The sequence below is a fragment of the Pseudopodoces humilis genome, chromosome 8, assembly GCF_049639895.1.
Source record: "Pseudopodoces humilis isolate 2021_Gansu_Grassland_sample_001 chromosome 8, ASM4963989v1, whole genome shotgun sequence".
NCBI lineage: Eukaryota > Metazoa > Chordata > Aves > Passeriformes > Paridae > Pseudopodoces > Pseudopodoces humilis.
This window is the reverse complement of record NC_142207.1, coordinates 1,527,005-1,541,191: the sequence shown is the minus strand read 5'-3', so window position 1 is coordinate 1,541,191 and position 14,187 is coordinate 1,527,005. Positions and strand designations below refer to the sequence as shown.

At 39.8% G+C, this 14,187-nt stretch overlaps 1 protein-coding gene across 2 annotated transcripts in view; it reads left to right on the top strand.

Annotated features, from left to right (window-relative positions):
- Positions 1 to 14,187, top strand: part of RIF1 (replication timing regulatory factor 1) — a 29,403-nt gene continuing 15,216 nt past the window's right edge. For both annotated transcript variants that reach the window (XM_088059108.1, XM_014249132.2), the window contains exons 1-17: positions 1 to 211; positions 1,416 to 1,494; positions 2,232 to 2,328; positions 3,779 to 3,909; positions 4,336 to 4,430; positions 6,133 to 6,322; positions 6,964 to 7,056; positions 7,140 to 7,278; positions 8,283 to 8,434; positions 9,100 to 9,217; positions 10,327 to 10,500; positions 10,752 to 10,862; positions 11,092 to 11,154; positions 11,821 to 11,921; positions 12,151 to 12,237; positions 12,955 to 13,028; positions 13,157 to 13,337. In XM_088059108.1, the coding sequence (XP_087915234.1) occupies positions 42 to 211; positions 1,416 to 1,494; positions 2,232 to 2,328; positions 3,779 to 3,909; positions 4,336 to 4,430; positions 6,133 to 6,322; positions 6,964 to 7,056; positions 7,140 to 7,278; positions 8,283 to 8,434; positions 9,100 to 9,217; positions 10,327 to 10,500; positions 10,752 to 10,862; positions 11,092 to 11,154; positions 11,821 to 11,921; positions 12,151 to 12,237; positions 12,955 to 13,028; positions 13,157 to 13,337 (2,055 nt within the window). In that variant the 5' untranslated portion in view covers positions 1 to 41. The remainder of the gene's footprint in view (positions 212 to 1,415; positions 1,495 to 2,231; positions 2,329 to 3,778; positions 3,910 to 4,335; positions 4,431 to 6,132; positions 6,323 to 6,963; positions 7,057 to 7,139; positions 7,279 to 8,282; positions 8,435 to 9,099; positions 9,218 to 10,326; positions 10,501 to 10,751; positions 10,863 to 11,091; positions 11,155 to 11,820; positions 11,922 to 12,150; positions 12,238 to 12,954; positions 13,029 to 13,156; positions 13,338 to 14,187) is intronic.

Sequence of the window (14,187 nt, the reverse complement as noted above, 5' to 3'; positions counted from 1 at the left end):
GCTGAGGGGCGGCCGCGCTGGGGGGAGGCGGCGGCGCCGCCATGAGCGCTCCCGGCCCCGATCCCGCCGCGCCCGGCCCCGATCCCGCCGTTCCCGGCCACGATCCCGCCGAACCCGCCGCTGGCTCCAGCCTCGGCCCGCTGCTCCACACTCTGGCGGACCCCGCTGCACAGCCGGGAGAGCTGACGGACGCGCACCTCACCATCGTCAGGTGAGCGCGGGGGGGACGCGCACGCTGCCGGCGGGGAGGGGAGCGGGCGCCCTGAGGGCTCGGGCCGGCCGTGAGGAGGGACAGAGCTGGGAGGGCGATCGGAGCGGAAGCTGCTGCCCCGGCTGGGATCAGGGCTGGGGGCGGCGTGGCCGCTGGGAGACATGCGGGGCTGGGGGGAGGGAGAAGGGGAAGGAGGAGAGATGGGAGGGAGGAGCGAGGGAAGGAAGGAGAGGAAGAGGAGGGAGGAAGGAGCGCATCTTCACAGGATCTGCGCATCCCAGAGCCTCCCTACCCTCTTGGATCATCAAGAGTTGATGATCATCAGAGGTGGGTGAAGAACGTTGGGAAATAAACAACTTTCTGTTAATGAAAAAGCGTTGCAGCTTTATGATTGGAAGCTTGAAGCTTTTACTTGCGTTTTTCGGGTTTTGGAGCGGTCGTGCCTTGTTTTAATGCATTTCTTTCTGGAAGGTGCTTCTTCCCCACGAGGTTGTGTCTTTTACCTGCATCTTTCCCATTTTATCATGTGCAAAGGCACGATCTCTTTCTCTTGGAGTCTCACTTCAGTTCTGCAGTGACTTTTAAAGCTGTAGCTACTCAGATACCAGATTTTACAGGTTTCTAGAAATAACTGACAGCCAAAAAAAAAAACTCCTGATGTAAGTATTAAGTAGCAACAGGTTTCTCAGGTTGTCCCTGGATGACTGAACTTAGCACGGTTTGGGTTTTGCAGTGAGAAACTCATGATTAACGTTTTATGGGATAATTACAGCTTTCCTGCAAGGATGTTCCTCACCCATGTGCAAAATCATCCTTGCTGCTTGTCAAACCAGGATTTTCCTGCATTCTGGAACTGCTCATGAGGAACGTGCTTTTTCAGCTCCTGCTTTTCTGTTTTTCTAATTTGCAGCAAGTCATTTCAAGTTTGCATGCTAAATTTTAATGGTTCTATAGAAGCTGACCAAGAAGTGAAAGCCCTTTATGTTTTTATAAATGTTCTATAGGCAGTAAATGAGTCATTACTCACTTTGTGCTTTAACACAGGGTTTTGCTGCTGGGTCAGACCGTGGGCTGGCATTTTTGCTCTTTCAGTCTCATGTCGATTTCCTTCAAGAAAACACACTGTATCAGAAGTTGAAAGTTAAGTCAATTACAATGTGTTTAATCTGTAAATACTGTTTATTTTCCCTCCTGCTCCTTGCAGTCGCTTGAGTGGTGAAGGAGGCAAAGCGTTCAGTGAAGATGTCAGGAAACACTTCCCTCAGCTCTGCAAAGTGTTCAAGGTATGGTTTTTCCACCCAGTTCTCTTACACTTTAATGAACAAAGATATATTTTGATGGGCAAGGTCAGTGGGCATCGAAAGATTCAAACTGAAATTAATTTATAGAGTCCCAGAACCATTAAAATTGGAAAATACCTCTGAAATCTTGGAATCCAACCTTTAATAGGATTGCAGGGTAATGACAGAGCAGTAAGAATTTTTTTTTTTTTGCAAAATAGATCTTTCTTGTGAGGAATTACTGCAGAAAAAATAAAATGTTGGGTTTTGGATGTGTTCAGGCAGCATCCCACAGTCAAATCTAATCTTCCAGCCACAAGAGATAGTGTGTTGTGGCTCCCTAGAAACACTTCAGAATTTAGAATATGCAGTAAACATCAAGCTTTTTTAAAGATTAATTTAAAGGTTATCCTTAGCCATTTTTTCCTTCTGTTTTAGAAGCTTAAAAACAATTGTAGAGTCAAGTGAGAGAACTTAGCATACAAAGTGAGAAGCTTGAAATGTTTGGGATTTATTTCATTAAAGACGTTTTCATTACAGAGAGCAGAAATGCCTTCAGCACCTCAAATTGTTTTATTGATTTGGTGTGTACAGAATTCAGGGAGGGTTTCCTGCATTTTTCACCTGGTCTTTGCTTTTGTCAGAAGTTTTGGTATTCAGACAATAAACTCAATATTTCTCAGTTACTTTTCTCACCTGAGAATCTGTGGATTTGGGTTTTGTTTTATTTTTTTTCCCAGGCACACATTTCCAGTCCAAACTTGGAGCTCAGTAATGCAGCACTGCAGGCCTTGGGATTCTGCACTTTTAATTCAAATAACACAGCTGAATTATCCGGTAAGCAAACAAACTGTGAGTCTAAATATATACAGCAGAGCTCTTTCTTTATGTTTTTCTTGGCATTTGTTTTAATTTTCCCCAGGTTTTGTCTGTAGTATGAGTGTGTCATCAGCTCATTAATTACATTTTGTACACAAGCATGGTGCTGATTTTTCATGCTGTTACACTAATTCTGGTTTACTAACTCCTAGTTTCATTAAATGCTTTGGTAGCAATCAGACCAGTAATTAGTTGTGTGGAATTAGTGATCAAAAAAATATGTCCTTGTGGGAAAAGACTGAAGAACCTATTTGTAGGATTTGGGTGTGCACAGTAGAGCTTTTCCACATTTTCCAGCTTTTTCTCAGAGATTTCTTTGTTCTGTCAAATCATGGAGTGGTTTGAGTTGGAAGAGACCATTAAAGGTCATCTAGTCCAGCCCCAAATATTTCAAATTAATCTAAAGTAATCCAAAATCTTATGACCTGCATTCCTAGAAGGTGTTGAATCCCTTTCACAAAAGGTTTTGGTTTTGAGAACTTGAGGCTTTGCCTCAAGGGTAAAACCACTGGTTTTTGGTCACAGGAGAGGGAATTTTTCCTGTTTGAAATTGGTTCTTCTGGTTCTTCTCCTCAGTTTTTTCAGTGTCTTCTGTTTTCCTGTTATGCAAAATTTGCCCTGATTTCCTGTGAGAATGAGGCATTTCTAATAATGTCCATGTGGTATCCTTCTTTCCTCTCATAACTCGTTTTTTCTAACCAGTTAACAAACAACAATTTTGTTATACAATGTCAGGCTCCAGAAATCACAAAGCCCTGAAAACAATGGTGAGTTAAAAAGGGAGGGAAGACAAGCAGCTCCTGTACCTTTGGGTGTACTTGAGATTGGGGGAGAGGAGTCAAAGTGTCCTTCCATTTCCCTGACTGTGACATCATTCACCCACAAAGTGCAAATTTGAAATAAATCAGACTTTTTACCATTGAATTTTAAAGGAACGCATGATTTCTCCAGCTGTGTTCTTAGTTGGATCTAAATCCTATATTAACCTTATTAATTTTTACATAACAAGCTACAGTTTTACCACCTTTAATAACAAAAACCTCTTGTAGGCTCTAAAAAGAAATTAATTTATGCCAATTTCTGAAAAAAATACTGCTAAATTCACTTAAAATCCATGAAGTTTTGAGTAATTAAATACTTAATCTCTAGCTCAGGTGTATATAACTAAAGCTGGTTTCTAATTTTATGGATTCTTATAAAGGTAATACAGATAACACTGCATTATTAGTATATAATTACATTTTCACCTTTTTGGCTACTTTAGTAGGAAATAAATTGCTCCAAAGTGATGTTTAAGGCAATAAACCATTGGTACTTTTAACTGAATGGATCCTGGGCAAATTTAAGTGACAGAATGACCTGGATTGTGTTGAACAGGGTTTTGAGGGTTTGTGTGTTCTGCTTGCAGGCACTGAAATCCAGGACTTGCTGGCAGCAGTGAACAGCGTCGCTGTCAAATCCTCAGACAAAAACACTCGCACTCGGGCACTTTGGGTCATCTCTAAGCAGGCATTTCCTCCAGAAATTGTTAAAAAGGAGGTGAGTTTCTTCACTTTTCTTTTGGTGGCCTCATTTCTCACAGAGAGGAGGCTTCAGAAGTGCTTAAAAAGATGTTGAGTTTCTTCATTTTACATTTTGGTGCTGTCATTTCCGAGGGAGAGGAGGCAAATTCTTTGTCACTCTCAGTAGCTTTTGAATCCGGAGGTTATTTCCCATCAAACCTGACAGCCAAGCGTCAAATCTTGGCAATCCTGAGCCAGAAATTATTGATTTCCTTGAGGGGAAAGCTGCAATGTGAGCAGTTCAAAAAGCAATGAAATATCACAGAGGAGAAAGGTTGTGAATATTCCATTTGAAAATGAGATCTGCCATAATGCAAACACAGTCCTGGAAAATTAAATACCACAATTCTGGTGGAATTATTTATATCTGGGTGCTCACTGTGCTGTTCTCTTGTTTCCTCAGGTGTCCAGTATTCTCTCTACCCTGGAAACAATCCTGACTAAAGGAGAAGTTCAGTCTGTTGTGGTTGAATATGAAGCACTTAACGTCATTATACGGTGAGTGCTCTGCAACATTCAGCTGTCAGCCTTTGTTTGAGGGGGAAACTCTTCATACAAAACCTTAGTGGCACTAAAAGTACTAAAGAAACATAAACTTCAATGCTCCTTGAGTTGTTGATTATGTTAAGGATTGTTCTCCGGTGTTTTACCCTGGTTTGAACTGGGCCAGAGGTGGTGGCTGAGCGCTGTGGCTTGGATTTGGGATGGGAATAATGTTGATAACACCAGGGGTGTTTTAGTTCTTGCTAAACTAAACTAAACTTAGAGCAGTGTTTGCTCTAAGTCAAGGACTTGGCAGCTTCTCACCCCACCCCTGGGGACACTGGGAGGGGACACAGCTGGGACAGCTGATCCCAACTGGCCAGGGGATATTCCATGGAATTGTGCCCAGGTGGGAACTGGGGAGCTGCTGTGGGTGGCAGCAGCTGCACTGTTTTGTGTATTATTACTGTTTTGTGTATTATCATTACAAAATATTACCTTAATAATAATAATATAATCATTCTGGTGCAGAAATTAGACAATATTGCTTGCATTTTTCATGGCTTTTTAGGAATTATTTCCCAACCCTCACCTGTGCTTCCCTAGTCATGTTCTTACATTTTGTTTCCAGAACCTGCCCACTTGAGAAATTTTCTGCTGTTATTTGGGGCTTTATTTAAAAACTTAAATATAAATTTAATATTTATGAATATAAATAAAATACAATATTTAAGAATATCCCCTTGGTAACACATTTTAGTGCAACGTTTCCTCTAACTGTTGAATTTCCTTTTGAATTACAAAGGTGACTTTTTAGGATCATCACTGTGAGCCCATTGCTCTGCTCAGCACAACTAAAACATTCAAATTTAATCTTTACTTAGTGTTAATTTAATTTCTGTATTAGTAAATACATTGAGCTCGTATCTTCACTCGTTTTCAAGTTTTTCTCTTATTTGGCATCTGGTTTGAGCTGCAAATTAATTTTAAATAATTATTTTAAACGGTTCTTGTTCTCTGGCTTTAATAAAATGACTTGAAGGCATAACTTTTCCTTACTAGAGCGAATTCTCCATAAACTGTAGGGATGGGGATTTGACTTTCCTGGAGAAAAGGGGGACTTCACAAAATTCCAGGATTTCTAGATACAGGCTAGCTTGAATATATGCCAGATATTCCAATTTCTGCACGTTTTTTGGTGTGTGTGGGATGGTGTAAACGTGTGGAATTTCATCACAGTGTGCTCTAATAGTTTGGGAATAGGAGGATAAAATCAGAGCTCTGAGCAGGCCAATGTTCATGGAGTTTGTGCAAACCTGGCTTGGGATTTTTCCAAAAGCAGCTGGGAGCTGTTCCCAGCTCTCTTGGAGCTTCCTGGGCTCCTGGGAGCTCCCAGGGATGGTTCATGGCCAAACTTTCCTTGGGCATTGTGCATTCCTGTCAGGCTCCTTTTTCCAAATAGCTGTGATAAAAACAGAAGGGACAGAGTCAGGCTGTTGTGCTTTTGGAGAGGTTTATCTGAAATACCACTTGAACTCTGCAGTTTTAACACAACCTCAAAAGACAATTGATTAAAAACATTTGGAATGTTTTCCTATAAATCACAGATTGAATTAGAGCATTTATTGATGGTATAAAGATGACTGGAGTGCCTGAGCTGGCTGTTGGAGATCTGTAATCCCTATTTTTTTGGGTTTGTTTGTTTTTTTGGATCCAGTTTAATGGAGCAAACTCCAGCCCAGATGGGAGAAGAGGCTGTGAGGTGGGCAAAGCTGATCATCCCCCTGGTTGTCCACTCAGCTCACAAAGTGCAGTTAAGAGGTGCCACTGCCCTGGAGATGGGAATGCCACTGCTCCTGCAGAAGCAGCAGGAGGTGGCAGCTGTCACCGAGCACCTGATGACCACAGTGAGTGACAATGCTGGGATTTTGGGCAGCAGGAGCAGTTGGGATGCCCTCGTTTGATTTCCTGTGCATTGACAGCACCTTCTTGATGCCAGTGGTTTTAATGGAAAAAAAAATAAATGGAAATGTGGATATAGGACCACTGCAAAAAAGTGCCTGGCAACAAAGGGGATGGGAGGCAGAATTTGGAGGCCTGGGAATGGGGATGGAGGCAGGAAAGCAGAGGATACTCAGCATTTTCCACATCCTTTAAGGTTCCCTGTCCTGTGCTGCAGCAGCCCCTTGGTGTTTTTGATGAAGCTTTTCATCTTCACTTCCAGCACTGGCCTTACTTGGCTTATTTATTTTGCCTTATTTTCTTCTGAAAAACCCAACCAGCCAAGGTGGTGTTTGGGGTCAGGGTGTGTTTTGGCTTTGGAGTTGGAGGAAGTGCAAATATTTGAAGAAATGGATTTTGCTTTGTTGGTTGCCACTGTCAGAACAACAGCCATAAATTGCAGCTAGAAAGAGAATCAGGTGGTAATGAATGAATGAAATCCCTCTGATGTGGAAACAGGCTGGTTGTGTCCCCAGACATTGGTATGAGTATCATTTTTAGAGTGCTTTTAATCTATTGTAGAAATCCTGTTTCTTTCTGTCTGCAGAAATTAATTTCCGAACTTCAGAAATTGTTTTCTACAAAGAACGAAACCTTTGTGTTAAAGCTGTGGCCCCTGTTTGTCAGATTGCTTGGGAAGGTAAGCAGAAAGGCGAGAAATCTTCAGAAAATGAGATTTTAACAGCAAAAACCTCTTTTAATTCTGAATTTCTTCCTGCTCAGACTCTGCATCGCAGTGGCAGCTTCATCAACTCCCTGCTGCAGCTGGAGGAGCTGGGATTCCGCAGTGGATCCCCAGTGGTGAAGAAAATTGCCTTCATTGCATGGAAGAGCCTCATTGATAACTTTGCTCTAAATCCAGGTAGATTTAAAAAATAAATAAATAAATTAAAAATTAACCTGACTTGTTTTGCCTATTTTAATACATAACTGGAAAAAATATTCTGTTAGTGGTCAGTGCATTATTTGTATACTCCACATAATGATGCATAAAAATTCATTGTGTGTATCCACAGGTAAAATTAAAGTTTTGGGGTTTCTTTGTTGGTTTTTCTTGTTCTGTTTTCTCTTTGAGGCAAGGTGATAGTTTGATCATTTGTTCTACCCTAATTTTCCTGCTGGGAGTGCTAGAAATAGAATAAAATAATAATTAGAATAAGAATAATAATAAGAAATAGAATAAAATTAGTAAATCCTGTTCTGTAGTGCTGTAATTGATCCAAACAGCAATAGAGAACAATAAATAAATAGAGAGTAAAACATATAAATAGAGAGTAAAACATATATATACATACATATCTCTATATTTTATTTTGGATGGTGTGGTTTAACTGGAGAAAGGCAACACTTCAGGATTTTGAAACTTTTTTTTTTTTGTAAAAAATTTTTTTTAAGGTGTAACCTAGATCTGGACAAGTTTTTAGTCTACCCTGTGTCAAAACACAGTATTTTTTTTTACCTTGATTGTGCTTCTCTGTTCTGAAGAGAAAACTCAGGGATTGGTTTTCCTTTCACTGGAGCAGATGGGACCTAACAGAGCAAGCAGGAGAGAATTTCTTCTCTTTATCACAGGACCTCAAAATGGGTCAGGTTGGATCCAACCTCCCTTCTCAAACAGGGTCAGGCTGGAATTCAGAAAATCTAGTTTGAATCTTTGTGTTGCAAAGAAATACTTGATTTTTCTAAGCAATAATTACAACATTAAGAGAACTTGAAAGGTTGGTGTGGTTGAGTTTTGCAAATTCCCATTAATTGAATTTGAAGCTAAAATGCATTAGGAAAAAGCGTGATGGTTTTAATGAAATTTCTCTGTAATGTGATTTAATTATTTGTATGAAATAAATGCACCTTTTTTTGCTCTCCCAGACATCCTGTGCAGTGCTAAAAGGCTGAAGCTGCTGATGCAGCCCCTGAGCTCCATCCACGTGAGGACAGAGGCTCTGGCACTGACCAAGCTGGAGGTGTGGTGGTATTTACTGATGAGACTGGGACCCCACCTGCCCTCAAACTTTGAACAGGTAACACAGGTGACAATAATCCTGATCCCTCTGCAGCTCAGGCCGCTCTGAGTGCTGGGAAATATTCCTGCTTCATCCCTTTTCTGCTTTGGTGCTGAAATCAAACTCCCTCAAGGAACCAGTTTGTCCCTGTGTGTGACTTAGAGATTGTGTAGAAGGAATATTTGGGATTCACAGCCCCAAAATATTGGGGAGAGTGTGGGAATGTCCTGTGAGCATCTCTGAAAATGTCCCCTGAGTGCAGTCATGGATTATAAATCTGTGAAATAAAAGCTCTTTTCTCCTTTCACTAAGGAAGTGTGGGCTTGGAAAAGGCTGCCATGGGAAAAGTGATTAAAAAATCCATAAATATTTAGGAAGATAGAAAGAAAAATGATGTTGTTTCATTCCTAGTCACATTGTAAGTGGAATGGACCTGTTTCTGTTCAACACCTGCATTTCATTAAATTAATCCTCAAGATGGGAGTAAAGGGAGGAAAAAGGATTTTCTTAGGGTTATTAAAATATATTGCACCCAGCAGGAATTTTTGTTTGATTAAACATTTCTAATTCATTATAAGTACCCAAAAACTCTTGATTTGTGAGCAACAGCCCAGTCTGTGATATTTGAAATGAGTTTTTTATGGCTAGCGTGTGTTTTAGCAGTTGCTGGGATCCCTTTGCAGGTTTGTGTCCCATTAATCCAAAGTACCCTGAGTGTGGATCCTGCTGCCGCATTCCCAGGAACGCCCTCACGCCCCAACAACCCCGGCCTGGGCTCAGCAACCCCTGGGCAGAAATCAGGTACTGAAACATCAACCTGTTGAAATTTCCAGCTGCATTTCAGGTGCAGAGATTCATCTGTTCTGTTTCTCACCTTTCTGCTTTTTCATTTGTAATTATTGTTCTTGAAAACCGAGGGATTTTTCTTTGTGGTCACTGCAGGGCTCAGAGGTCGTGATTTATATTGGGTAAAATGAGGCTGTTGCAGTCATTTTTTAAAGTTTAAAAAATGGTGCCAATCACAGTTTGAGGACCAGTTTTAATGTCTTGAATTGCTGCAAGGGAGCTCTGGTTTGAAATCTTACTTTTCATATATTAATATATGTGCAATTTGTATGTGCCCTTTTATTCCTGTGGCATTTTTAGTTTCTGCCTGAATAGTAGAGAATCCTGGAATAGTTTGGGTTGGAAAGGACTTTAAAGCTCATCCAGGGACACCTCCCACTACCCCAGGTTGCTCCAAGCCCTGTGCCAGGGCTTCTCCATCATCCCAGCCAGGAATTCCTTCCCAATATCCCATCTAACCCTGCCCAGAGATGATGATCCATCAGGAATTTGAATTCTTTAACTACATGTGAAACCACATCTATTTGAGCTTTGTATCTAAATATCCAGTAAAGAACTCCTGGTTTTTCTTCCCTTTCTGGAGGCCTGGCATCCATGGCTTGTGCCATTCTGTTCTGCTGTAGTTAGGAGCCTCAGGGATGTCCTGGATTTGGAGAGTTTCCCGTGTTCCTTTCCTAAAAACACTTCATCTTACTCCTATGACATCACAGCTGAGTTGGTCAAAAATATTTTGCCAAGACCTCTTAAATTTTTGTTCCAGGTGACAATTTCCAATGGAAACTGTTCTGTAGCAGCAGATTTCTACAACAAGAGTTCAGTGACTGTGTGACCACAGCTTCCATGGAGATTTGTGGGACCAAAATAAAATGTGGTCTCCCAGAATTTACAATTTTGGGGTAGATAAACTTGGAAAAAATATGGCTGTGATGGCAAACCCCACTTAGCTGAGAAGGGTGGCTGTCAGAGCTGCCTTTCAACCAGCACCACTTCATGATTCGTCTTTTTCCTGGGGAATTTGGGGTTTTTCCCTGGAATGTGAGACTGATTTCTGTCCTCTCCCTCAGGTCCTTTCCCATTTGTGAGCCCAGGCACGCCCAGGATGGCCCTGAACAGCAGCACGGCAGGAGTGGTGCTCTTCCCTTCCATCCAGCTCCTGGGAATTGAAATGCTGCTCCACTTCCTCATGGGACCACAAGTGGTGGATTTTGCTAAGCAGAACAAACTCGTGCTTAGTTTAGGTATATGAGTTTTATATATATACATATTTATTTTTTTAAAAAGGTATTTGCACAATCGCAAATCTTGTCTATAGGAATAAAATGATATAAAGTCATAAGTGTAAAATTATTTTTAAGTGTTTTCACCTTTAAGACATTTTGATGTTAAAAGTGCTGTAAATACACAAATACTTGATTGTTTTTAAGGCTTATTTTCCCAGTAAACAGCAAAGTAACAGGTTTATGGAATGTGGTTTTTTTTGTTCTTACAGAACCTCTCCAGTACCCACTGATCAGCAGCCCTTCTTTTTTTTGTAAGCATGCCAGCACTCTGATAAATGCTGTTCAGGATGGCTTTGTTGCCATTGGAAAAGAAGTTCCTGGTAAGAAATTTAAACATTTTCTTGGGAAATCAAGTGGGCAAGGGAAACATAAGAAATCAGCACTTTGTGTGATATCCTGATGTTATAAAAAGTAGAACTGGTCTGACTTGCATTGAAATTTGAGTTTTGGCTTAAATCAAAACCTGTTCTTAAACACAATTTGTATCTTAGCTGCAGTTTTGTTGAATGTTTTTATTGCAAACTGAATAAAACCATTGTTACCTTGCAGATTGTTTGCTGAATGTTATCTGGAAGGACATAAATGGATATGTAAAAACAGCAATTGAAGCAGGTAAAAAGGGTCATTTTATTTAATTCGGCATTGCTCACCAGTTAGAGTTGGTTTATTTTTAAACTAGACCACAAATTGTTGATGCTTCATTGCTTAGTCTGAATCAGTAATTCTGTTCTGTTTTAATGCAATTTCAAAAGAAAAACAACCCCTCCTTAAGTCTTTAGTATTGAGGAATGGAGACAAAAAATTGAAAGTTTTTGACTCTGGTGCCTTTTTTTCTTTATTTAAATTCTGTTCCACAGTAAACTGTAGTGTCTGCAGATGTATAAAAGTTGTTTCCTATTTAAAAAAATGTCCTTTATCCAAGGAAGGTCCTGAAGAAAGTCCAGAATATTCTTAATAATACAAACTTTTATATTGCAAACCGAACAGAAAATTAAGAATCATTCTTTGGATGAATACAAAATTCCACAACTTCAACATATCAAAATTCAAATCCTTAAATGAAACAAAGGTGTTTCCATTTCCTAATTAAACTTGGAGGTTTTTATTTCAACTTTGAGATTTCATTTATGTTCTGAGCAGAATTGGCACTGAATCTCTGAAGTATTTGGTAATTTTTTACAAATTTACACAGAATATTTTTTTTTGCTTTTGCACTAAAAGTTTGAATGATGCTCAGAGTGACTCTTCTGCTCTGACTGGAAATGTTCTTTATCCCAGGAAATAAAAAAGAAAAGCAAGGCTCAGAAATACTGACCATGTTACTCCAGGCCTTAAAAAACACCGTGGGATCAAATTCTCTGCCTGTGCAGAAAATACTGGTAAGTTTTTCTTGAAAAGCATTTCCAGATTTAGCAGCAGAATTGGCTGCGTGGTTCTCCTGTACTCCAAAAAACACTTTGGAGACCTTCTTGATGGAATTCTTTTGGGATTTTAACTGAAGGGAATTGTTTCAATTTTTCTTTTATTTGTGGTGTTGCTTAAAATATCTGAAGCATCAGAAAAAAAATATATTTTAATGTATATTTTTTTTTCTCTTCTTTTATTTAGTCTCTCATTGATATCACTGTCAAGGAGTTGCCTTCCAAAGTGTTGGGATCCCCAGCTTATCAGGTTGCTGATATGGATCTTTTAAATGTAAGTCTGAATTAATTCTGGGGCTTTATTAATGCTGAAAGGTATTGGGAAGTCAAATTATTTCATATTCCACAGATTTGGTTTGGAGGCCTCACTTCTGAGGAGTAATTTAATTGTCTCTAATTAATGAAGTTCCTGCAGATAAAGGGCTGGTGTTCATTAGTGAATATCATATCCTGTGTGCTGCATCAGAAGGGAGGAACAGGGAAAATATTTAGAAAATAATCACAAAAACCTGTTAAAAAAGGCTGAAATTATCCAGAATTTGGGGGATTTCTGATTGGAGAGGAGCAGACCAATAGAAAGACTTGTGCTCCTAGTTGAAGTTTGAAATGGCAGATATTTAATATTTGTGTTAGATTTGAACAGAAGTTGCCCAAAAGTTCTCTTGCTGTAACCTGGAAATAATCAAATCCCAGGGTCTGGCAGCATCTTGTGTTTCCAGTTTCCCCTCTTACTTAAAAAAAAATAAGTTTAAAAATTCAATTTGTTTCTCTAAAATATATATAAAGTTATGCAATATATTTTATTTATAGTTTTCTCTCCCTTTTTATGTTGAAGTGTTAGAATTGACAATTTTGGACAACTTTGGATAATTGTGAGTTTCTGGCTCAGAGTTGAACACAATAATAATAAATAATAATAAATACTTGTGGAAGATGGGCAGCCATTTCATTTGATCAATATTGTTTTAACCTCTTCGATTTCTCTCCCAAGGGAACTCCAGCTTTGTTCCTAATCCAGCTGCCTTTCCATAATAATCTCTTGGAATGCTGTCTGACAGATGAGAGGTACGTGGAGCTTTGAGCATCCCTTAGAAAATACCACACAATTATTTATTTTTTTTTGTCCTCTTAATTTCAGCTGGAAAACAAAACCAAAACCAAAAATCTCTTACCTGTGGAATTTCCTTTCCCAGATTCTTTGGGATTCTGGAAACTCTGGTGGGTTTTGCCCTGTCTGGGCCCACCTCTGCCCTGGCTTTCAGTGAGTCTGTGCTCTGTGTCATTGATCAGAGTGCACAGCAGGTGGGCAACAAGGAGCACCTCTGGAGGATGTGGAGTATTGTTGTTAATCCTCTGACTGAGTGGATTAATCAGGTAATTAATTTGTTAATCAGTGGTTTTTGGTTCTCTTCCCAACTCCCTGAACCCCACAGGAGAACTTTGCTGAGCATTTATCTGAATTTTTTTTAGGAATTCCATGTCTTGAAATGATACTGAAATTAGATATCTTGGCATAATCCTGCTGGTAAAAACCGTGGAAAGCTTCCCTGCAGGAGCTGTTAAATAAAGTTATTAGTTAGTTATTGTTAAATAAGTTATTTTATAACTTATAAATACCATGGGTTGGTTTGCTTGGTGGGAAAATAAAATAAATCCCAAACTGGGATTTTCAGGATGTAATTAGAGCAGAGTTTTACTCATGTTAGCCATCTTCAATGTAATAAAAGCCACATAAATGATAATATTGACGAGATTTAGCAGTTTATTTACTAGAAATATGTTAATTGTAATGTAGGAATTGCTGAAGGAATTTATCCTCGTTAGATCTAAAAATCCTAGAATTTATGAAGAAATTTTTAGGTGCTGTGAATATTTCCAGCAGCATGGACACAGGGAATGGCTTCCCACTGGGGACAGATGGGATATTGGGAATTGGGAATTCCTGGCTGGGAGGGTGGGGAGGAGCTGGAATGGAATTCCCAGAGAAGCTTTTCCTTCCTGCAATCTGTGTTATTGATCTGCAAATGTAAAATTTGGTGTCCAGGAAGCAAAATGTCCCTGAAGATGATTGCTGCTGCAAGCTCTGTAATGCAGATTCTCAGAGTGCTCAGGGAGGGGCTGCTGTGGCCAAGTCAGAGCCTGATCCCAACCTGGAGCAACAAGCACTGACTTAAAAATTCATTACAACCTGATTAACAACAACCTGATTAACAACCATTTCCTT